General features: G+C 37.2%; 1 protein-coding gene across 6 annotated transcripts in view; it reads right to left on the bottom strand.

Annotated features, from left to right (window-relative positions):
- The window catches only part of KDM4C (lysine demethylase 4C), a 240,174-nt gene that overhangs the window by 6,551 nt on the left and 207,001 nt on the right, over positions 1-26,622 (bottom strand). For 5 of the 6 annotated variants that reach the window (XM_064402753.1, XM_064402754.1, XM_064402756.1 and 2 more), the window contains 3 exons: positions 25,686-25,871; positions 18,595-18,765; positions 141-260 (listed from right to left, as the gene is read on the bottom strand). In XM_064402753.1, coding sequence (XP_064258823.1) covers positions 141-260; positions 18,595-18,765; positions 25,686-25,871 — 477 coding nt within the window. Of the gene's footprint in view, positions 1-140; positions 261-8,646; positions 8,889-18,594; positions 18,766-25,685; positions 25,872-26,622 lie in introns of those variants that run through there. The other variant, XR_010352060.1, reaches the window with a different exon arrangement.

The following is a 26,622-nucleotide window of genomic DNA, read 5'->3' as shown; positions in this document are numbered from 1 at the left end:
GTAACAGTTACAAAAAGAATTCACACTCCAGCCTTCTTCATCTTTGAATGTATGGCTGGCCACTCCAATGCTGGAGCCAAATGAGCAATTTACAATGAAGACATACTAGCAAGCGCATGGTTACAAACACAGGTACTCACCTGATACATGTGAGCTGTATTTGTTCCCAGATACTTTGCACCGTACAGTTTTCCATCAGGCCATTTCACCTGGACAACCTCTCCCTCTGCAGGTGGACCCAGCCTCAGGCAATCTCTGCTCTATTTACAAAGAAGGATGGATTCTCAAATCAGTGAGTGAGCCACTGCACTGAAATTACCAGTAAGATGTTTTTACAACTTGGTAATTGGAAAAGATTTACTACCATGAGTAAGTTTCAAGTTTTATAATCCTGCTAATGGGCTAATGCTAATGTTAGCCCTTATGCAAATTAAACACTGACCAAAGAAACACTCTTTACAGCTTAATGCTGCATTGGCAAGACAACATATGCATAAATCAGATACCTATCAGCAACTGTGATACACTTCAACCAAAATTAATTTCTAACAGACACTGAAAATAAGGATCACTAAAGTGCAATTACATATGTGCAAAGCTTTCTCTTTTACATATCCAAGTAATTCATGTTTTGTTAACTACAGCACACTTTTTGCTGGATGCTGTCTTTGCTGACTGAAACGTACATGGACCAAACCACACGTGGTGAGAATGCCAATGAGTTTTTTTGTCAGCTGATGGAGAAACACTAAAAGAATCCAAATGCTTTCAAAATAAAATTAGGGGAAAATATTTTTTTCCATAGGATATAAGGCATTTTTGTTCCAATAGTTTGGTCAACTTTTGTGCCTGACTTGTTGAGCATGTCAGAGCATCAGTAGCTGCAACATGTTCTTAGAATGGTTTCTTTTGTCTCATATGTCTCAGTATGATCTAAATTACTCATTTTCAGAGCATGCTAACCACACACCCGTAACAGCAGCTGCTCACATGAGGGACCTGAAAATGATGTGACACATCTGGGCTCTCCAATTCTCTGTTCAAATCCTCACACCAACAAAGGCATCTCTGCTTCACAGTGACTACCTCACAAGACCTGTCATGTAAATTAGTGTAACTGAGTGGTATTCTCCTAGGTATGAGAGGACTTACTCAGAGACCATATTACCTGAGCTCATAAGTGGTCTACAGTGGGAAGAGAGAAGATAAAGAAAAGGACTCAGCTATAAGGATTCAGTGACAGGACCTGGCACTATCTCAGGTTGCCACAATACTATCACTGTTTTCTTACATTTACATAGAATAACTTAGAAAAATATTTGTATTTTGAGTTGAACAATTCACTTCCAACAGAGGCCAATGATCATCATGACAAAGAACTTAAAATATGGGACCAAAATCCCTCACTTGGGGAGGGATCCTCACTTGGACATTATCTTGATGCAATATCATTCTAGCCAAGTCCAACCTTTATAAACTGATTTTAATCACATGTATCTTAATCTATGAGTTTGACTCAACATAGGATAAAAGAAATTAAAAGCTGGATTTTCACAGAAACATTTTCCTGTATGACAATACTGTCTCTTTCACCCCTCAGGTGCTGTGCAAAAGCTTTAAAATATGCCGTCCATGTTTGCCTGGCAAAGGCTGCTGTGGTAAACACAGAGAGATATATCCTTTCAACATCACTATACACCTGGAGTAGGTGGAATTACTGTATTACCCTCCCCAATATTTTTAGGAGAGGCAGGAGGAAAGGGGAAAGGATGGCTGTTGCAGTAGAATAGTTATGACTTTGCAGGGGACAGGGATTACTAAATGCTATCATGGCTCTGACTATAAATTAAATTAGACTGTATCTTTAGTTGTTCTCTCCTCAGTGATGACTGTCAAAATGGTTATTGTCATTATGATACTTCTTCTGTTACCTATTTATTGCAAAAGTGCAAAAAGAAGTCTTGGCTAAGTGTCTTGAAACAAACTTTAAAAATGCATCATGGAATGGAATAAATTTCCTGAAAACAAACAAACTAACAACAATGTCAAGCCTAACATTAATTTTCCAAGAACAAAAGCCCAGCATGAATTACTTCCTTTGCAACTTCCACAAGAAAAAATATCTCAGGGACTCTAGGATAGCTAATGGAATTGCTCATTTGGAAAATTAGAGTCCTCATGCAAATAACTAGACAAATGACAACCTCATTCTTCATGTATCATCACAATGTCTTAGTCTATGGAACAATATTTGGTAAATTGGTACTAGTTTTTATTAATTCCTGTCAGAGCTCCTACCTTTTATTTTCACAGGATCATAACCATTTGAGATTCTCTTTTTACTGCACAAATAATTCTTACAATTTTTTTTCTTGGGAATGATAAGACCCATTTCTTAGACTGACAAAATGGCAAAAATGCAACCTCACTTTTTTCCCATATAACAAAAAGTCAGACAGCAATCCTTCAATGTCCCAATACCAGCTGTAAATAACATACAGTGTGGGCTTGATCTACATTCAGCTTATAAACCATGCACATTTCCCATATAACGTATAACGTATTTCCCTCTTTATAGAAATGGACAAATGTATAACGTATTTCCCTCTTTATAGAAATGGACAAATCATGCCCATCTGTACTGAAAATATAATTCACTTACATGTCCAGTTTCACATTGCTGCTGTTGCACAGCTCACAGCTCCAACTCCAACCATGACTACCTATCTCTAAAGATGAATATTTCAAGGCCTCCCTAGGCTATTAATCCAAGCACTGAACAACGCTCACAGTGAAAAAGTATTTTCTTAAGTGAAGAAAAATCCTGTATTGAGGAACTTCCTGTATTTCAGGAAGAAGACCTGATGTCTTTCTCCCGGTCCGCATTCCGCATCGCCAAGAAGTGTGTGGCTTCATCCTCTTTACTTCCCACATGACATGCTGACACATCTGGATGAAATCCTTCTGAGTCTACTGCTCTCCTGAACAGTCCCAGCTCTGTCAGTCCCCTCACATCACAGATGCTTCAGTTCCTCCACCACTTTCATATCGTTTTACCATATTTGTTCCTCTATGTCCACATCCTTCTTGTACAAGTAAGACCATACCTAGACACATTACTGCAGATATGGTCTCCCCAGTGTCAGATTTACAGCTATTCAAAAAGACACTTCAAGAGTTTTCTTGTTTATTAAAGGTAGTACTTTCTGGGTTTAGAAACATTTATTTTGGAATTCATTATATACACTAAACTAAAACAGTAAGCAATCTATTTGCAATAGATATTGGAAATCCATTTTGAAATACTGGGGTTGTCTTCTATGCTGTCATGAAGGAATTGACATGTGGAGCACAGCAGATAAAGAAGACATTTTTTTCTATTTTTCTTCTGGTATTCTGTTGTTTTTACCAGAGAGGTTGGTTTGATTTATTAAGGCTGGACAGGGAACTTGCAAGTAACAAACCCAATTGCAGTAGCAGGTGATGGTTCACACAGGCTAGGAACTGTGGAGTCACACTAAGAAAACAGAAGGAAGACTACACCTGAAGCATGCACTGGAATCCAGGAACTTAAAATATTGCAATAATTTGAATACAGCCACTTGAAGAAAATATCTTCAAATACGTTCAAATGCTTTCCTAAATTAAGGCAAAAAGGTATAGGTATTCTAGATTAAGATGAACTTACTATTTAGACTATTCTAAGCTTTTCTCTCAAAAACTGATGTACCTTGGATGCCTAAAATTTTATTTAGATAATGTTTCCCTGATTATTTGGTTATTAAATCAGCTATCTCAAACTCAATAATTATTTTTCAAATTTTAAGACTATTAAGAGCCTTCGACTTTTAGATTTGATCCAAAGGAGCCAACTGAAAACAAGTATCTACCCCCTGAACCTCTATATGGGCTTGCAGGATCAGTGTTCTTCCTTTTACTGTAAGCCAAGCACAGGTTTGTCTCCACCATATGAAATTGAAAAGGTACCAGTCTATGAGCCCTGGTGATATGCAACCTAGAGTATAGAGAGAACTGGCTGGTGCTTTTCCCAAGCCACTCTCCATCATATTTGAAAATTCAGAGTAGTCAGAAAAAGTTCCTGGTGACTGTAAAAGGAAACATCTCTCCTATTTTTTAAATGGAGTCAGGAAAATACAGACCTTTGAGCCTCCCCTCCGTGCATGAGAAGTTCATGGAGCGGAACTTCATGGAAGATACATTAAGGCACATGCAAGACAAGGAGGTGATCCAAGACAGCCAGCATGGTTTCTCTAAGGGCAAATCAGGACTGACTGATCTAGAAGCCTTCTGTGATGGTGTCCTGGTTCTGGCCTGGATGGGGTTAATTTTTGCACTAGCCAGGAGGGGCCATGGATAGGGCCTGGAGGTTATTCTATGCTGCCTCATGTCATTGCTGGGCACAGGGAAAGAGACTGTCTTCTGTGGAGAAGGAGCTCCTTCCTGTCAATGGCACAGGAAGCTGTCTGATACTGTCTACTGTTGGGGAGGGCACTGGTCACTGTATCTCAAAAACTTGTTTAAAAATAGGAAATGTGGCCAATATGGCATCTTTTAGGGGAGGTATAAACCCAACAGTAAACAAATGTTTTAAATTGCTGCAGAAAAAAATAATATTCTAATAGAAAATCACCAACACTAGTCCATTCAAATCAGGGGTCCATCACATCACCTGGCTCTTTTTCACGGTTTGCATGATGTGATTCCATCCTAACTCAAGAGAGCATACATGAGTTGTGATGATGAAGATCCCCAACTTGATCCTGCAATTGATAACTTAGACTAGCATGCTTGCTTTCAAAGCTGCTTTCTGCCTTCCCCTTATGCTCTTGCATAAGCATTCTGTAGAATGTCTCCTATCAGAATGAATAAAATCAGTATCCATTTTGATCAGATCAGAGTGGGAGATCACTAAACTCAGTTCTCACATCTGTGCTCTTACAGTGAGCTTACTAGGAGAGAAAAGAATAAAACATTACAAGGCAAAAATCATTTGCAATCCATAAATAGCAAGTCTGCAGACCTTTCTCTAAAGCTAATGAATTTTCCTCAACATGGCTCTAAAAATTCAGATATATAAAACAACCCCATGTCCTGGTTTAGGGCAAATCTGGGAGAAAACCTCCAAAAGGGACCCCCAAAAAAGCAAACCCACACAGCCCCTTCCCTGCACTGGTTCGGGAAGGATTCCTCGGAGAGAAGTGGAAAGAACCTGTTTATTTAGCAAGCAAAACACCCCCAGCACACAAAATGAACAATACCAGATGACAACACTTTCTGAAAAGGATGACAAATTCAGAAAGTCTTTCCTGGGAGTGGTCGCTCTGTTGCTGCTCCCTCCGGCGCTGGGGATGGCTGCTGCAGCCACCAGATGTAAACTCTTGGTGTTTCCCAGGTCCCAGTCCGGAGCAGGTTTGAATGGTTCCAAAAAGGGAAGGGAAAAAACAGTCCAGGGAAAAAAATCTGGAGTGCTTAGCTAAACTAACTAACAGAAGCAAAAAAAGCAAAAGCAGAGCGGGAGCAAAGCAGGAGCGAAGCAGGAGCAAGAGCAAAGCAAACAGCAAAAAGCAAAGCAAAAGCCGCACTATGTACTGCCCTGTCTCTGTGTCCCGCTAGCCGTGGGGGAGCAGGCTGATAACAAACCAAAACAAACCTTGCTCTTCAGAGCCAGTCTTGAAGGCACAGTACATAATATCCAGCACTAACAGAACACACGACTGGGGATACAAGCATCATAACCTCACCTTAGGACACCCCAATACAATAAAGATTAATATTTCTTTTCCTACACATGAAAAGAAAAGGCCAACAACTTAGAAAGGTGTTGAGGAAAAAAAAATTATGGTATACCATATTAAATGTGAATATTCTCTGCAAGTGGTTCCCTCTTGAAGATTACTCATATTCACCACTAACTCATCTGAATAAGCATAAATTTTTTTCTTATTGTTTCTTATTGTGTTAGGATAACACAACTTCCTTTTTAGTGGTGGCGGAGGAAGCCACAGAGGCTGCTTCTGACAGAGAAGCTCATCAGAACGTCTGTGCCCAGCAGAACCAATCTCTACAGGCTCTGACGACTGACACATTGGCTGACCCAATTAGAGAAGTTAGCAATGCATCTGTGATGACATATTTAAGGAAAAGAGGCACGCAATTCTCTTTCTGCCTTTCCTTGGAGGGGTGGGGGAGGGCCACCAGTTCCCTTCCCGGCAGGGTCCAGCCAGGCCATGCTGCCAGGCGCCAACCCAGTGCTGCAAGCGGGCCCGAGACGGAGGCGGGGAGCAGCCAAGGCCAGAAGGGGCCGCTGCCAACCAGTCCACGAGCAGCCACATGGCCAGGACGTGCAACTGGGGCGGCACCATGTGGCGGCTGCTATCTCAGCATGGCTCACAGTTAACTTTACTCGCTTAGCCACTTATAGCCAGCTGTGCTGCAGACAAAAGGGCAGAAGTGGTGGCAGCAGCTTTTCCTTTTTGATGGCCCACATGTGGAAAGGCAGTGAACGAAGCCTGTACTGCAGTGGCTGGTGCAGCTCCTGCAGCACTGGCAGAGACCATGTGCCCAACAGTGAGAAGCATGGAGAGCAATTCCCCAATAGTGGAGCCCAGTCAGGATCAACATTTCAGCACTGCAGAACTCTACAGAAACTTTCCAGTTGATACAACCTGAGAATAAATGAACCTGTGGACAGCAATTCTCTCCCAAGTGAGAAAAAAGGAAGAGGTGAAAACACACAGGGACAACAACATGGTGACACTAAGGTCGGTGAAAAGGAGGGAGGGGGAGGAGGAGGCGTGTCAGGCGTCAAACCTGAGATTCTTCTGCAGGCTATGGTGAGGACTATAATACAATTTTGCCCTGTAGTTCATAATGGGTAGTGCATGAGGGGATGCAGCATTCACCTGCAGCCCATGAGAAAAAGGTGCTTGCACTGGAGTGTGTTGATGCTGAAAAGCTGTAATCTGGTGAGAGCCTTGAACAGAAAGAGAGAGAGAGAAAACTTGCTTCCAGAGACAGAGGAAGAGGACCCTTGCTTTTATACTAGAACAGCTCATCCTTAAAAACCACACCCCACTAACGACTTGCCCAAGAAAAAAACAGTTGTGGGAAAACTGCTTTGTCCATGGGAGGGACTCAGGTTACAGCAGGTTGGGAGGGACTGGTACTCGTGAAAATCAGAACCATGTTGGAAGAATTCACAGAGAACTGTCTCCTGTGGGAAGAATCCCACAGCATAGCAAAAGAGTATCCTTTCCCAAAGTGAACTGAAGGAAGATTTTCAGAATTGAAAACTGACTAAAAACCCCATACTTGCCTCCCTGCACTGTCAGTGGGAAAGAAAGAAGGGTTGGGGGGCAAAGTGTTCTAAATGTTTATTTTAGTTTTCATTATCCTCTTTTAATTCTGTCAATTAATTTTTTCTTTGCACCTTTTAAGTTTTTGATCCTGTTTTGCCCTAAAAGTTTTTTCTTCACAATCCTGACCTCAACTCATGAACCCCCTTTCCTTTAATTTTTGTTTTCCTCTCCTCTGTTCAACTATAGCAGAAGAGAATGAGTGAATAGTATTTCATGGGTGCACTGGCATTTAGCCAATGTCAAACCCATGACACTTATATCACTGTCTACAAACCTGAGGTTTACATTCATCAACTGGCATAAATTTAAAGTATATTTTTAGACAGGTAGAATAAGGTCATCTTCTTCTAAACCATTTAAGTCTTTTGGAAGGAGTTAAATAATTTTTAAATCTACCATATCAGTAACATTCTTTTACCCATTTCCCAGGGGGATGACTCCACAAAATCCAGCACAGAGCAGTCAACTGTCATCGAGCATTAACTAAGACAGAAAACAAATCCGGCTGGCACCTCTTTCTTCAGGAATATTTTAACTGAGCAATGCCAATCCTGTGAACAACGTCAGGAGCTACTGTTTTATCCTCCTCAATACTAACTGAACTTTTGATCTGTTTAACTGGCAGACACTGCACTGAGCTTTGTTATTTTTCAAATCATTCTGGTTTAGACTGTATTCAAAATAAATTTTTGTTTGTTTTAATTGTATTCAAATTACAGTATCTTCCTCAGTGTCACTTAGCAAAGATTTCTGTGTCTCCTTGACACTCCTGGCTTTCACTTCCTGATTTGCTTTGTTTCAAAAACAAGGTACAAAATGCTCCATTGTTTACTGAAATTGTTGTCAAATACCACTGATAGTATAATTGACATAAAGAACACAGGTTAAAAGTTGTTAAGTGTGACTCTTGCAACAGGTTTTGTGAACTAGTACATACTTCTAACCTGTTTCTTCCTGTATGTCATTGTAAACATAGCAAGAGAATAAAATAAACAGAAATTTAATAAATTATTTCACTTAATAGTATTGGATTAGAATAAAAATACACAGAATCTGACCGGGATTATTTTTCCCAAGATGCTATGAGTTTAAAGATGGCTGAAAACTTAGCTCAAACATAGTATTTGTAACAGTTATTTTAGCTGAATATATTTCTCATCTTTCAAAGTCATTCATTATTTCTGTATTATATGACACCATAACCCTCTAGGAAGACATATTTCAATCATTCAACAGCAGTTTTCCAGAAAGATTGTGTAAGAAATACCATTTCATAGTACTGCTGCAGCTTTCTGTATTAGGAAGTTCTTCCAACTTTCTAACAGTATTTTCTTGTCCATGCAATCAGGCAAGATGGAATGGCAAAAGGCAGAGGTAAGCAGAAGCTTGGCTTCAGCCCCACAGTGTGCCTGGTGAATCCTTTCTGTATTGTTCCATCCCTGCTGCAGAGGGGCCATGGCACAATATTTTAATCTTCCTCGTGGCACACTGAAAGCTCATAATCTAGCCCTGAAGTTACAAAGATCAAAGAGAAGTAGATATTGAAAAGACTGACTAGAGAAAACTCAGATTCTGTAATTGCACTAAACTTGACTTTCCTACATACCTACATATTATTTTTACTCTAAATCATGCTGTGTTCATAAATTTATACATATTGTTAGAATCAATCAGCAAAATAGAAATTGTTCATTTTCTGTCATCCCCAGCATTTCTTAAATATCTAAGAATAGTTCAGACCTTACTGTTAGTCTATCTAAACACAATTTTCACAGAGAAAGCCATTGTATTGACTTTTATCCTAAAAATGTCATGGTTTCTGAAAAATAACTTTAATGCACGGTCTCCAAAACTCAAAACACCAAAAACCTCTGTCCCCTTATATTTGAGAAACTGAAATTTACTTTACAGCAAACTAAATTCATAACACATTAATTTAAATTTAAAACAAATGAGTATTCTTCTGTTGATCACAAAATTAAGAGTAACTTCTCACAACACAGACAAATACATCTGATTTTCACTGGTAAGTGGGTTTCTAGTCCCTAGACTTTAAACATAAAAAAGTAAGAAAAATCCAGGCCTGATTATTTGGCTTTTGCACAGAAACAGTCCTCATGGTAATTCCAGCTGAACTGCAGGATTAGCTATTAAATTTTCCCCTTAAATTAGGACCTGAGTTAAATTTACTACTGTACCTCATTGCTACTAGGGTACATGAGATAGTGCTCCCTGTACCAACAGAAACCAGATGAAGACGGTTTAACAAGAAGGAGTGCAGAAGCAAGCACAAGGTGGCCATACCATCAGGAAGTGGCCTTTCCAAGGCCATTCTGCAAAAGAACTTCATCCAAATTTTCTTCTCTGCCTATATTCCTTCAGCTAATATTAACTTTCAACACGAATGCTAGTGATTAAGCTTCCACAGCCCTGCTCTCTGGTGATTGTTTCACAAAAGGAGCATGGCTAATGCAATTACAACCAATACCTCCAATTTCACAAAGCTGACCATACAGAAAAATACCACACTGCAAACACTGAATATATCTACCAACACCATTAAAGTGCAAGTAGAGAAACAAATTGTGGAAACTCTCTATAAGAACCACTAATCTCAACAGACTGTCAAACTGTTTTTCTTTCCAAAGCTGATAGTATATACTAGTTGATGCAAATTTTTAGAAACACAAAATTAGGTCTCATATGTTCCAAGACAATTTGAATGGAAAGGAGAGTGGTAGCTAATTTGTCACAGTCAGATTTTTATCTAAACAGGAACAGCAATTTACACAGTGAATTAGCATTTGAAAGAGAAGGCCTGATTCCCAGGAGTGCAGTTCTGGGTTTGAATTGGTATAAATTCAGTGAAATCACCAGATTAACAGAATAGTTACTGTAATTCAATAAATTCAGCTTTGAATCACGAAATGGGAGTATAAAAATACTTTAGACTGACGTATAGTATGTCATTTAAAATATTACTGAATGTTCTCCTACAGAGTGAATATATGCTTTTACAGAAGAAAACTGGAATATAAATGGGACCATGCATTCTCACATAAATCTAAAAATTTCTTACTTTCTATCCAGCTTAGAAAGTTACTATTTTAACCATTGCATTGCCTTTCATTGAAGTGTTAATAACACAAATTCTTGCATAATGCTAATTGATAGACACAGAATTGCCCAGAAGACAACAACTCAAACCACGGCAGAATGCAACTTAAGATGTCCAGGGTGGTACTGGACATCACAATAAGGCACAGTGGAGAGGACACTAAAGGGTACAATACATTTTTATGGGACAAACTTGAGTGTCACCAGTAAGAAGCTGAAGTTGCCAAGGACACCCAGATGTCTAACTAGCTATGAGGAGCAAGGCTTCTATAGTGCAGCAGAAAATCCTGTCTCATGCTTATGTCAAAGTCAGATGACACCGAGTGCTACACTAGCACCTCCTGTCCTGCCCACCTGTATATTTGCTCCCTGCAAATCAGTTACAGTCAGATAAGTACAATGACCAGCTCATGTGCTGCTCCTGCCCCCTCCTTAGGGTGCAACACAGACACAAAGGAAAATATGAGTCTTCCAACACTTCCTCCACTGACCCCAAGTAAGTCTGGTAATAACCTTCTTCTGCACAACGGTATTGTAAAGTAACAGATGAAAAAATTCTACAATTCCTGGATTTCCTCAGAAAAAAGGTGGGAGGTGAAATAACACTCCTATCCCAATCCCAGCATCTCAAAGATTCATATCTCAAAGATTCCTGTGCAAATTCTAGTGATTTCAGCATGCTCCATAGGCTCATTACAGCTGTACTCATTGTGATCCCGGACAAGGACACACATTGTCTTTGCAAACACAAGAAATGTTGTAATATATTTCTTTCTTTTGCCTGCCTTACTGCGAAGTCAGCCATCTTATCATGAACTGCAGAGTAATGATTTATCTTCCATTTTGTTTCTCCTACAAGGCATTATGCATTACCTCTCCTGTGAGGCATCACCTTCAATTCATCGAACATCATTATTGTTAAGGATCCATAAAGCATTTCATCATAAAGTGGAAAGGCTATTCTACAAGGAAATGGTACAAAGATAATATTTCTATTTGAGGCTTTAATTTGCCTATAATCTCTTTGATATTAATTTTTTATGCTTATCTACTAAATTGTCTGTCTTTCTGCTGTAACGGGGAAAAAAAAAGCAAGAGCAACAGAAAAATTATTTGTTTTCTCCATAATAAAGTGAAAGTGACTCACTTAAATCAAGAATTATATAGTACTGTACAACAAGTTTTAGATTAAAACAAGACTACTACATCTGTTGATGCCTGGTAGCTTCAAGATTTAAACAATGAAATAAAACCCTTCAATCTGCAGCCTTAGACCTTAGTTTTTGGTTTTGAAAGAGCTTGATTTAACTCACAAGAGCACAGTTTTCAACACAGGAATTAATTTGTATTAGTATTCAGAAGATGCAAACAATTATTCCCATGTAAAAATCATACCATTCTGTGTATAGGCATTTGTAAATCTTGTGAAGAAGTTCACAACTACAAAAATGTATTAAACTTAATTTTCCCCGTTCACAAACTCAAATTAAATTCTTCATAACATACATAAATATTAAAATTATTGGAGTATTTCACAGAACAGGAATGTAAAATACTACACAATCTCTATAAATCCACCAAACCAGAAAAAGAAACCTTAGTTTTTTCTGAGATATGTCATGCAGGTCTCAAATTTGCTTTCCAAAATTTTTCAGAATTACTTGTCAATGATCACATTATACAACTCGCTGAGTAGTGAGTTCAATTACACAGCAATATTGTAATGCTGCAAAAAACAATTGTACCAGCCCAACATGAACTGCACATTATTCAGTTTATAGACTCAATGTCACAGTTAAGAAACCTTTTAGAAAGTTGCTAAACCAATTATAATTCATTATGTCTCTTTTCCCACATCACAAAAACAATTCCCACAACTTTTGACTAACTTTATACCAAATACAGTCTAGCTTCTTGCTACCTTCACAAATGCATTACATTCCTACTTTACATTCTCAGAAACTGCTGGTCATGGTGTTACTGGAGTGTACCCAAAATCTACAGATTGCCCACAAAATGTGCAAATTCAGCCATTCTAATTTCCTTACCAATTTTTTACAGATTTACATGCCATTATAATAAAATTTTAACAATAAGCAATTATTGTATGCCAGCAATCAAATGGATCTTTCACAAAGGTGCAGAAAACACTACTATTTAAAACTTTGATTTGAACAGGTAGACAAGCAGAAAAGAGTTGTTAGAAGACATCAAGAGAGAAAGGTATACAGAAGAGAAATCACTAGGAAAAATGCTGGAAACTAATCAGGAATTCAGTCATTTATAATGCCAGACAAGGTTGAAGAAAAGTAACATGTGTGTTCTTTGTAAGACAGATTGTCAGAACACAGCCCCTAGTAATTCCCTTGGGAATTACTAAGCTAGAATCGAAGCTTCTGGTTTTTTACATACAGATGGACATTAAATGGGCTCTCAAGACTTGCGTGCTAGAACAGCATCTCAAAATGTCTATTGTTCAAGAAGTATGCTTTTTCAAAAGCACAGGTAAATGCATTAACATAACATATACTGAGAAGCTGACTGAGTATCACATGTCCACACACTTCCAGCACCAGTGAAAGTCAGTAGTCACAGTCAAAGTCATTAGAGAGAAGTTCCTAAAAACAAGTAAGATTTTGTTCTTGAAACTACATCCTGAGCACTGACACTCACAGCTCTCAAAAGTAAGCTCTTCTAATCTCCACATGCAAAAAGTCCCACCAAAATAATGGCACATTATAGTTTTCTACTAATATTACCTTTAGCTGGCCTGGAGGAAATAATTTTTGAAAAAATGTCAATTTCTTCTGCATCTCAAAGGAGGATGAAGTAAATCTACTCTGTCTCTCATTTATCTAGTAATACACAATTGCTTTGGGACAATCCGTATTCATCCCAACTCATTCACCTGCAAATTACCCCAATTAATCCTCTGGTCTCAGGTAATTATTAAGGTTATAAATGCCTTCACAGTTTCAAAACTCTGCGAGGGTTATCTAGGCCAGGAAGGATCATGCAAAACCTCAGTAAGTCCATGATAAAAGCAGATAGACTTGGCAGCTTTACACACACAGTCTATAGAGTATATGTGTATACAGTAGAGCGCACATACAATAGAGTGTGAGTCATGTGATATTAAAACTTTTATTTCATTATTTTGTAGGATATGAAGTGAGCATTTGTTGCCTGGGATAGTAAAGGATTGCAAAGAAGTCCCTCACTTAAAAAAGTTGTGGGTTATTTCTTTAACAGATTCTTAACCTATTGCTATCACACTGACAGGTTTTTCTTCAGATACTAGTAACTAAAATGTGGGGTTTTTTTCTGTTCTTTTGTTTTAAACAAAGAATGCAAGGAATAACAATTTTAGTTGCTGTAAAATCTAGGTGCACATGGCAAGAAAGTGTAGCCTTTGTAATAATTTCAGTAAAGTACTTTGGTTTTCAGAGCTCTCAAGAGCCCTGTTCCCCTCTCTCCTGGAGAGTGGGAAAATTAAAAGTATTGATAGACACAGAAAGACAGAGTTTAATCCCCTTATTTTCTCTTCACACCGAGAGCTTTCTTGGGGCCACTGCTGGAGGAAGGTACTTGAAATAAGCATCAACAAAATTCTGTTAAGGATTCAGGTATCACTGCTAGTATGTTAAGAAACTCACTGCTTGGTGGTGCTTTTTTCATGCTTGATATTTTTCTCAAGATAAGGTGGCATCCACTTTAAAAGAACTGGTAGACAAAAAAAAAAATCAAGGAACATGCTGGATGGAGCAATGTGACACATACAAAAATGAACTGAAATTATCTCTGAACAGAGAGATCCAGCTGGAGCTCAGGAAAGAAAGGACACTTTATCACCTTAAAAAGAATAGTCAGCCGGCTCAGGAGAACTACAAGCATGTTGTGAGGTTATGCGGCAAGAAAATTAGAAGGGCCAAAGCCCAGCTAGAATGTAATCTGTCTACTGCCATAAAAGACAATAAAAAATGTTTCTGTAAACATTCTCACCAAAAGGAAAGCTAAAAAGAATCTCCATCCTTAACTGGATGCGGTGGGAAAACACAGTAACAAAGAATGAGAAAGAAGCTGAGGTACTTAACTGATTTCTTTGCTTCAGTCTTTAGTATAAGTTGTTCTGTGAGAACCAGCCCCTTGAGCTTGAAGACAGGAGTAGGGAGAAGAATGAAGCCCCAGAAATCCAACAGGAAATGGTCAGCAACCTGCTACACCCCTTAAACACACATAAATCTACGGGGTTGATCCACCCAGAGGAACTGAGGGAGCTGGTGGAAGAGCTTGCTGAGCCACATTGCACCATTTACCAGCAGTTCAGGCTAATTTGGAGGTCCCAGTTGAATGGAGGTTGACAAATGTGGCACCCATCTTCAAGATGGGTCAAAATGTGAAATCAGGGAACTACAGGCCTGTCAGTTGGAGTGTCAAGCAAAATGGCACCTTCCCTCAGTGCCAAGGAAAGTCATGGAGCAGATCATCCCAAGTGTCATCAAACAGCATGTGCAGTGCAATGACACAATGAGGTCCAGCCAGCAGGGGTTTGTGAAAGACAGGTGCTACTCGATCAACAGAATCTCCTTCTGTAACAAGAGACAAGTTTAGTAGATAAGGAAAACGGGGTGTATGTTGTCTGCCCGGACTTTCATAAAGCCTTTAATGGCATTTTACACAACATTACCCTGGAGAAACTGTGTTTCCACGGTTTGGACAGACACATTGGTCACTGGGTAAAAAACCTTCTGTAAGTCTGGGCTTAAAGCAGTTGTGGGTTGTGGATGTGACTATCCACAGTGCAACTTCACCTTTTCAATGGACAACACCAACATACACTTACAAGTAAACGAAAACATAGTGTGGTTACGTCATGGCAGCAATTACACTCATTTTTGTTCACCTAGTTTCCTTGATAACCACCAGGTGAATCCAGGACATCACAGAATTCTCTGTAAACTCATCACTGAAGGACCAGGGCACTTAAGGGGGCAATAGCCTGGAAGGACATTTGCTGTTTCAGGAGATGTGTGCTCAGCTCTACTGTAATCAGACCTCTCAATAGTGTGCTTCACTCTGCAATTATCTTTTTTCCTCCTTGCAATCAATATAATATGGTATCTATCTCCCCCAAACATGAATACTGCAAAGCTTCCCCATTCTTCTGTGATTCTAATAATAGTAACATGGGAACATGGTAACCACTTCATCCAAATCTTACGCATATATGTATATAAATCATATTGCCAGCCACAATATATACAGAAACAAATCTTCTAGCTATATACCAAGAGTAGTAACTTCTAGCAAAATGCTACAATATGCCAGTGCCATAGCCATTAGGTATCAAAACAAACAAACAAAAAAACCCAAAAAACAAACCAACCAAAATTCCACACCTCAAAACAAATAAACAAACAAAAAACCCCACCACCACCACCAAAAAAATGAATTGTCAGATACTCTCCCTAAATGATGAGACCAAAAAACTGAAAAACTTCATGATGCATACTCTGTGAACTGACATCTGGCCTACTGGCCAGAACAGTAATGTTCTGGGCACTGTGCTAGGGGCTGTTTGACCAGTTACGGAGCATTAATACTTCAAGAAGTGGCAAGTGGCACACATAAATGCTATCTGCTGCTATCAGTTACTCAGAACTGCAGTATATGCACTCCTTAGTTGTGTGCTTGCATCACTAAAGTAACTGCAAAAGTTGTCATCTCATGACCTTTAAGATGTCACATACTGTCACCCTTACTGAAGTCTTCCCATGCATTACAGGAGGAATTTGTCCTGCTGTTGCTTCTAGGAAGAGATTGTATCCATATACTTCTTTACACCTCTTACACCTTCTGGGTTGAAGAAAAACAGGTTGATTAGCATATTGTTTTAAACCCTGTAATTGAGGAGTGATTAGTCTAAGAAATCAGGTATAACATCCAAGAAATAAATAATGTTGAAATAAAAAAACCTAAATATGTGTCTATAGTTAAAACACCTAATAACTTCCCACATATATTTAGTAAATGCTAACACAAACAAAGAGAAATACATATGAGAAGAGACCAATGTATACCCTGATTTGGTTATTGTTGAATACAGAGTTTCATAAAGTTCAGTTCAAGACTGAACTTTTCCTGCTCCCTTCCTCCTTAAAAATAAACCACTGTGTCTGAACATTGGAATTTTGGTTTATTGTGAGCTGAACTGAAATTATGTAGTGGATTCAGCACATACTGGAAGAGCAAAAAGCTCCTATCTTTCTGAGCTGGTTGAAAAGTGAAAATAGATTAGAAAAATAAGTTCTTCAACAGGCAGCAACATTACTTTCACACCAGATTTTATGAACAAGTCCTCCCAGCAGCACTAACATCTGATACACACATAGCATGGGTTAGTAAGTTTTAGTCTGAGAAGAAAAAAACACTTTTTTTTTTCAGTTCCAGTTACTGCTGCAGGTATATTATCTAATGAAAACACAACATTTCTCTAAGAAATGTGAAATTCGTTTGGTGTTTCCATCGAACAATTATATGTTCATCCACTATCTGAGAAGCACTGAGGCATATCCAGACCTGATTACATTTATTCTTAGCACCAGATCAGACTCCCCCACTAGGACAACAAGCAGGTCCTCACCTTTGCCTTACCAGATCCTTGATGCAGAAGGCATTTACAAAAGGGTTTCTAATAGCAATACACATATTTACTTAGTATCTTGATCATCCTAAATCAGAATGCCACTGATCATTAGTGGAGACTTCTGCAGTGTTTCACATTAAAGGACAAATTTTCAAAGACATCTAAGATAGATTTGGTGACTGACTTCTCTTCAGACCACTGGGACGTGAACAGCTCAATTCCCAAACACTGATCTGAAATGCATCCTCTCAAATACCCTACAACATATAAATATATATGCCAGACTTTTCAACAACTAAGAAGCTTCTAAGAACAACAGTATCATCTCCATTGATATATCTGTCAGTTAATGCTCCTTTCAGGAAAATATCAGGTCTGCAGAAAGCACAAGAGCTCGAAGACTTTCACAGGTGAAGAATGTGGAGTGTTCCGAGCAGTATCCCTTGAGCTGCAAAGCCAGCATTCTCCAGCACTGCTGTGTAAGCCAGGCTCTTCCCCTCTACATACTGAACAGTACTAAATGAAAAGTAGTCTTCCAACAAACAGCACTTTTGCCTATCAGTGGTCCCTGGAGGCCTTAACTTCTGGAAGTTAGAAGGAAGGACACCAAAAGTACTGGCTTAGCACATAAAAGACTCCAGAGGATCGTGAAGGTAAATGAGGATTAGAGTCACATCAGGAGAAAGAGGTCAAAGGGCACTTGATGAACACCACAAAGCTTAACATCCAGCATATCATTGCAAACATGGAGGGAAACAGAATCTTTCTCCAACTGCAAATTTGCTCATATGTGCCAAATGCACAATGTGGTTTTTAACAATTATGAGAGCCATGGTAGTTTATGTAAGTGCATAAGGGAAATCAAAATCTCAGCTGCCTTTTGAAAATGTAATACACTATACTACATATAGATAAACTACTTTCCCTAATTATGTTTGTCATTACTAATGTAATCTCACAAACTAAAGATCAAGAAAAGTAAATAAGTTGTTAGAGCAGATTCTTAAGAGCTGTTCTTCACATTACAGAAGAAATCCTTCTATTCTGCAAGGAATTTTCACAAGTTATATCTAAGTGACAGAGAAGGATATATGGAATTCCCCCTTTCATATTCTTAATTAAATATGTATTTCTCATTTAATTTAAAGAATTTCTAAGTTTACTCTTGATTCATTTGGTCAAATGGCAAAGACTAATTAGAACAACCAAAGTTTGGAAGCCCATTAGAAAATAATCATTCTCAGCAGTTAAAGCAACAAACATGAACTAAATATTAAGATGTTGTGTTCTCAAAGTCATAAGAATTAGTTCAAGAGGTTCCTGCTCTAATTAAAAAAAAAAAAAACCAAAAACCAAAAAAAAAAAAAACTAATCAAATGCCACAAAACCCCATCCCAAAACAAAATATCAAGAAAACAACCAGAATGAATAGGAATCTGAGAAAGTACTTACTACAATGTCTTCAGGAAAAGTATCCAGACTGAAGGAGCCATCATCAAACATGACTTCATAGAAAAGCTGAGATGTCACTCCTATGACTCTGCAACTATAGTACCGTGTATTTCTATGTTTCGTGATGACTGTCTGCCCAACTGCAATGGCTCTCCCATATACTTTAGCTCTCTTGAAAAAAAAGAAGAATTTAAAAGAAAAAATAAATTTAAAATACCAGCTTACTCATAAAAAATTTATCAGTGTAAAAACAGGGTTGATAACAGCTGAGCACTCGAGATAAAAACTTCAAATTAAATTAATTTAATTCAATAATGTTAACATAATTTCTTTTATTTACAAAATTTCTCCACTTCATGAGAAAAAAATGACATCTGAATAATACTACATCAAAGCATACTTCTGCAACTGATGCTTTAAAACTATTCTGCATTGCATCAGTAATATATAAATAGAAAAAATGTTTATTTTTGTTTGTGGGATAATTTGTAGATAATTTCTAGAATTTGTAGAATTTTCCTGAAGACACAAGGTGTGATGAACCAAGAGTATGGTTGTGGCTTTTTTTTTAATTATGAGATTTTGAAGTACTGGATTTCTGTACGATTCCACATAATAAAATGAAATTTTGGCCTGTGAGATGCAAAAACTAAATGTATATCCAGCTCTTGCCAGAGCTGTCTACAGCAGTGTATGTGAGGAACTTCTTAACCACATTGTACAGAGCTTTTGCTTTAAAGCTTCAAACAGCACTGATCACTCTTCATCAGTTATTTGCATAGTATAGCAGTAACAATTTTTTTTTTCACTTTTCACTTATAATTCTCCAGTGGTAATTACATAAATCAGAAGACTAGCAGAGTTCTTAAACTATGCAAAAATTCTACATCAATAACTAATTGATGGATTCTATAAATATAAAAACAATGGAACTTTGTAGGAAGGCAATCACTAAGAAGCTCACACCATAGAGTCAACATCTCATCTCCCAACTCCTGTATCCCTGTGAACCTTCCACTTTAAAAACCTTCTTCACCAGGAAATAAAACCAGTACCTTCCCATCCAAGTAATACAGAAGGCACTTCTTTCTTATGAGCTTAACTATTTAATATCTCACAAAGGTCCATTGTTTTTATGCAAAGGGTAGCTATTGTGAGTTTGGCTACACCTGAAGAGTTGAACATTTCTAGTTATGTAAGATGCATGTGCACTGGAATACCTAAGGCTGAAATATTTTTTATTAGAAATGTTTATATAAGCTGTAAAAGAATACTTTTATACACAGTCCACACTAAAGTAATCCTCAAATTTCTTAGCACTGCTTTTGAAACCCTCAATGGCAGGAAATTCTTCAGTCAATATAATAGTCTTAAAACTGTCTTATGAAAATCTGGAAAATCCTACAGCTGTAGGATTTGTATCAGTAGAATTGAAGAGAATAAAGAACAGCATCAGTTATTTTAGTTAGATTTCGAGTATTAGCAGTAAAGTGAATGCTTTGGCATAAGAAGAAAAACCCATCCTAAACCTGAAGACTTCTGTTTTAGTGCTGACTTCTTGTCACTATTGGGCTTCCTTCTTGGACCTATTTATGGGATTATAATTTTTAAATCTCTCTGCTCCTGAAAAATAAGGGCATACCAAGTACAAATATTCTGTGCCATTTTTGTAGGCAGTACACTATACATCTGTGTGTCAGAGCTCTGCCTGTCACAGACATTTGTAGGATTTAGTTGAGGTCACCTCAGATAGTAAAACTCAATGATGTTCCTAAAGTATTTCCAAGTGCACCTAGAAATAACATTCTCAGCACATTCACAAATTATTTAACCATTATCTGTATAATAAAATTATTTCTTCATCAATTTAACTGTCTATAGATAGACTAAGTATAGAAATTAACTACACAAATAGCAATGGACTGATTTTATCATAGAAGCAATAAAATGTCCATAAGCATGCTTTTTCTAATCTTGAAACATATGTAATCATACATGTTTATTTATCTTTCAATTTTTTATTTTATCCTATTCAGCTTTCGGTGGGGGCAGAGGTGGATCTGATGTAAACTAGAGAATATGAATTAATTTATTTATTTTTATGAGGTAATAGAAAAGTATTCTATCACAGAAACCTAAGGAGCTATTGCTCTATTAAAAGGTTTAAATCTTCTCCAAAAGAAGATGGAACTCTTAAGAGAAGATGGAGGGCAAAGTACAACATTTTAAGAGAAAATGAAAATTCATTTAATGATAAAATTTTCAGAGAAGGAATGCCATTTCTCATTAGAAAAAGTAATAAAACCCAAAAAAGCTTTCTAGCTCAAGGAGATTATTTTTTAGTATGTTATCTTCTTAGGATTCTTAATTTATTTCTCAGAAAAACATATTCACAAGTACAGTCTGTAATTGATTGCACTGATCCCAGAAGACATTTCCTGACAGAAAATCTTAAGAATTTATTGACATTAAGAATGCAATTTTTTGATCAGAAAGGACAGCTGTTATATAAGGGAGTCTATCAGATTAAAGAAACAGCTGTGGTAGTTATCAGATTATTGAGAAAGTTGTAGTTTAAAAGCATGATTTTCTTTAATAGTACCAAAGCGAAGAATGAACTACGGTAGTGGCAGAAATACAGAAAACAACCAGATACAAAGAAAGATAATCTCCCCTTCTGTGTGCATACTTCAAAATTTAAAAGGAAAATTATTTTCTCCTTCATTTTCTATATGGCAGGGAACAAAAACCTTAAATACATAAATTATGTGAATATGAATTCATAATGAAATCATGAAGTAGGTATCTGATGTACATCTAAATACCTAGGAACTTTCTCAGGCTACGGTTTTTAATGGAGGATGCTAAAAAAATCTGAGACTTTTTTCCACACTGGAACTTAAATCTCATGTCATCCTTTACTCTTTGGAATTCCAATTTCAGCACAGAAATTATTAATGACATTTCAGAAATAATCCAGTTCATGATTTTTGAGCAACATCTCCTTCTGAAGACTTGGCTTAGTCTTTCTGGGCTGGAAGCAGTTAACAGACAGTGACAAACAATGACAATCCATCATTAAGGTGTTCAACAGAAAAAGCATCTACAGCTTTGGACAGCATCCCTTCATTCCCTGTTTGCTACAGAGGTTAAGAACTGGCTGATAATAGTAGAAGGTAATTTTAAGTAGCTCCAAAAACAGCAACAGCAGGTATTTGCATCTCCTGTCTTTGCCTCTTCTAAAGATCATTATTCTTTCAAATGTTACTGGGACTGACTAGATAGTCCCTTTTGTCAACAATTTCCAAAGGAAATAGCTGTAAGTATAGTTTTGTCTCCGGCTGGTTTTCTCGGATCTGCAGGGCTCATATGGATCTTTTGGGGTTGGGTTTTTGTTTTTTTTTTTTCTGTTAGAACAGTTGCATACAACTCCTTTTTCCCATTTTCGTGTGTATGAATGAGTTCTTTTAATCAAAACAAATCCATCTGCAGCACCTATTCTCAACTGCACTTCCACATGTTCTTATGGTTTTGACGACAAAAATGTGTGAGGGTGTGGGAACCCAGGACATCCCTCTGGCTGCCCTGGATGGCTCAAGCCCCTAGCAGGGGGCTCAGAGACCCTGGCACGAAGCCAAAGACACTTGTGCCTTTGACTTTGACCCATGGAGCAGTGCCAACTTTTATTAAGAGTTACAAGTCATGAGAATTTAAGTAGATTGACAGTTAATTTGCCATAGGGTGAAAAAGTAGAATTTTGGGGTTTTTAGAATGCGGGTTCAGGAGGCAAGATGGAGGGATTTGGGCATGCCCTGTCCTTCTTCCTTCTTCTTCTCAGCCTCCATCTTCTTGTGGCACTTTTAGATTGGTTCAGAGTAGAGACAGACTGTCTAACATAGGTGATAGGTATTGGAAAGTTATTGTAAATAAATTACGTGTAGTTCTTAATATAAAATGTTGACACCACCTCAAGGGCGGGCAGTGTGCCACGAACTGACCTGCCAGACAGACTGCAGCGGGTCAGGAAAAAAATGTATTAGATATAAGAGCAAACAAGCAACCTTGAAAACCAGAGACAAGGAATTCCGACTCCTTCTTTGAGCACCAGGCTGGGAAAAAGAGACTTTCTAACACCTTGGGGTCATCTTGACCACAGAGATCCTGAGATGAGGGATATGTTTCATGCTCAGAGACAAGCACAGTCAAGGAGAAAAAAAGGAAAAAAAAATTCCAAACCACAGCCTGTAAGTAGCAAATCACTGAGCCTTCCTTGCATATTGACAATCCAATTTACATAAAAAAATAACATAGGCAATGACAGCAAACACCCAAAACACTCCATATATAAAAACTGTTCTGCTAGCAAATTTTTGTGTTATTTCTAAAGCTATACTTTCAGCAAATGTAAGAGGTAGACCTAGTTTTGAGTCCATGAACATGGAAACGTATTTTTGAAAAGTCATATAAACATTTAAAAACTCAAGTTCTTAGTATTTCTGTATTTACTTCATTTGGCAGCATCAGATAAATTCAAGGATTATTGCTTTCCCTTTTGATTTTCTTTTTGATGATTTTTCTTCAGAAGACCCCACCAGTGTTTTCAATGACTGACAACAAAAAGGCACTCTAAAATACTGAAGACAATACAGAACCTGATCCCCAGTGAAAAAGGATTATGAATGTATGTTGAAAACTTTTGCATGAGTTCACAGGGGTAAATAAGTTGGATGCATATTCTCCTTCCTCACTACAATAAGCCCTTGTCTGGGGTGAAGAGATATGCTAATAATAGTAATAATACACATTTATCTGTTTAGGTAGGCCTTTTTTGTTGAACATTCTCATTGATTTACGTATTAAAATACCATTATACGTATATGTCACAATTTTTCCTAGTGACCAGATGTCATTCTTTGATTGTTGAGTTTTTGGGTTTTGGGTTTTTTTTTTTTAAACTTGAAGAAAGCAGCAAACATGAAGTCAGTACAAAGGCAGTCACTGAGCATTTAGATCCAATATTTAGAGTCTATATTAAGGAAAATCAGACAATTTTAAATTTTTTTCTTGAAATTAGGAAAAATAATAGTGTCCTTGCTTTATGAACAATGTTTTCTGCTAAATACCAGAAGACATTTCTTTTCATACTGACAAGAGAATCTATTTCACTCACAAAAATTTGTTAAGTGAGTATAATATTTCACTCTGCATGATTTCCTGTTCTGCTTCTAAGCAAGGAAACTGAAACAACAGGCAAAAAAAGAAAAGTTGATTAGAAGTAAGATACATTGCTATGCCTAATGGTGAAGAGCAATGTTATTTCTGCATGAAGGAACAGCTAAAAGCTAAGAAAAGCATGACAAGAGAACCAACGGTGAGAAAAGTTCTAAAGGCTTAAAGATGTGATTAGATTAATTATCCAAAAGACAGAGTATAAACCCAAGCATTTAAAAACATATGGCAATCTCCTTTGTCTGAGGAGTAAAGTAATAATTTTATAGAAAAACATTCTTTAACAAAATATCTGCTCTTTCCGAATTTTGGCTCTACCGAAAACACAAACGCATAACTTTTATTTCTCTTCTGCAAACCCAACTGTTAGCTGAGACAGGGGGGAAAAAAAGGGTAATAATAGTGAATCTTTTAAAAAAAGTTAGTTTTCCTGAGTTTCAGGAAGGATACAATAGTCTCATTCCAATACACTTTCTATGTCCTTCACACAACCTCTAAAACAATAGCCACATAATTGATGGGGTTTGTTTTCTTTTACACTACGTAATACATGTCAAGAAAATCACTAAGAAATAATGGAATTTATGGGACTGATGCAAATCTCACTACCTAGATTATAAAGACTTGTCTCAAAAAGCTACTAGAAAACATTTGGGAAACGTTGGCCCTATTTTTACTGGCCATGAATCTATCTAGTAATTTTCAACCAATTTTTTTTTCTAAAAACCCCAAAGACAGTATCTTAAGTTGCCTGTACAGATAGAAATTTAAGTTTCCTTGTTTTTCAAACCAAACTAATTTTCTTGGAAAATGTTTGCAAGAAATTAAAACCACATGAAGTGTGCTGGTTTAACATGTTCATTCATTTTGGAAAACAAAAATATGATAAAAAATAACAATACTATGGAAATTTTAAACAGGGATAAACAATATGTCTCCCTTTTAAAAATACCAGCTGCATCTTGAATACTCTGGACTGATTACTCTAGTTGGGAGGCATTATAATTTAGTACACTTGGAAGAAATCCTACTCTTCAGTAGTCTTGTTAAGTCTTGTCATTAAGACCAAGGATCCACTGAAAAACTCTTTAAAGATGAACAGCTGTGACACAGATATTACCTGGGTTTATGACTTTCATTTCTAATGCATAAAGGAGAAAAAAATTGCAACTTGACTAACTTTCCAAGCTTTTTCCTTAATAAGACTATGTTAAATCCTTCTGGTTTACTAGGAAGCAAAATACAGCTTTAAAAGCCCAAGATGAATAGCAAAAGTTCTTTCCTAACTGAGATACTAACCATTTATTCAAGTAAAAGACATTAAACTAATTCTTGATTGTGTCTCATCTAAAATTAAAGACTCTTCCTCAGCACAGAATAGAAATAAAAAGGCAGTTGTAACATGAATTTTCATGGCATGCCAGTGTTACTTTGCCAGATGACCCAATAATTATAATTTAATATTTTCAAGAGACTCTTTGGCTGCAGAACAAAGATTTTGCATATACACCACATCCATTATCTCACAGGATCTGTGAGTATTTGCAAGATATTGTGATCTGGGTATTAGTAATATACTTCAGATTAACAAAACAGAGAACTCAGAGATTTGTTCTGGCTGTCAAAATAATATACTCAACAAGGACTTTAAATTAAAAACCGTATTAGGCATATCAGGTATCACTTCTCCTAGGTAACAGCATAACGAAGATTCTTCAACCTGTAAAAGACTGCTATGCATGAAAATATGATAGACAGAATTATGATAATACATAGTGCAGATCCTCTCCTCCATTTTCTCTGGAAACATACTTTAATTCTGCAATTCCATTTTTTAACAAATAAGAAAACAAACTTCTTACCACATTTTGGTTGATCTTGTGCCTGAAACATGTAATGTAGACAACATATGGCCAGTCATCAGGCTCCATCAGCACTCCTGCGGCATGGGCACATGTAACATGGAATGATGCTGGGCAGCGTCCATATGAGCACTGAATGCAGGCACCAGAGATTTTCTTAACTCTCTGCCTACAGAAGATACATTTCTGTAGGAGCGAAATAAACAGAATATTTTCTGTATTACTCCAACTTAAATGATACCTGCAAGTAACTCAAAGACCAAAAAATTATTTGTGATCCAGTGATTACATTTTTTATCTTGCAATATGCACAGTGAAATGAACAGCAGTTATTAATTACAAGGCAACTTAGTAATATAATTAATAGGCATTTTGCCTTTTTATCTAAATGTGTTCCACTTGTATAGCAATAAAACAGATAGATAGATAGATAGATAGATAGATAGATATTTGAAAGTTTAATTTTAAATTCCATACTCTGAAAATTAACCTACTCCTCCTAAATTTGGTAAATCAAAAACCCTCTACAAGATTTTTGTACTAAAAACAACAGCAAGACTCAAAAATAAACAGGTTGGACTAGAACGTCAGGCTAAAGAGGACTTCCATAAATTATTTGACTTAGTTCTCCACTATGAAGCTAGACTAAATATATATGTCTTTGTAAAATGGCTAATCTAACATGTTCAGGAAACAGTTTCTACAACATCCTCAGATAGCCTGTTACAGCGGATAAATCACCTCTAAATTACAGACATTTTCTTTATCTCAAGCTTATGCATAATTCTACAGCTGAAGGCTGTTCCTAAGACCATTTCTATTTTTTAGCCTGGTTTTCATTGGTTGAGTATTTAACATAATGTCAATACAGTAGGCTGTATTTCCTCATGTCATATATTCCAACATCATGTCAACAGCCTTACTGGTATCAAGACAC

The sequence above is a fragment of the Passer domesticus genome, chromosome Z, assembly GCF_036417665.1.
Source record: "Passer domesticus isolate bPasDom1 chromosome Z, bPasDom1.hap1, whole genome shotgun sequence".
Lineage (NCBI taxonomy): Eukaryota > Metazoa > Chordata > Aves > Passeriformes > Passeridae > Passer > Passer domesticus.
This window is presented reverse-complemented; position numbering and strand designations above follow the sequence as displayed.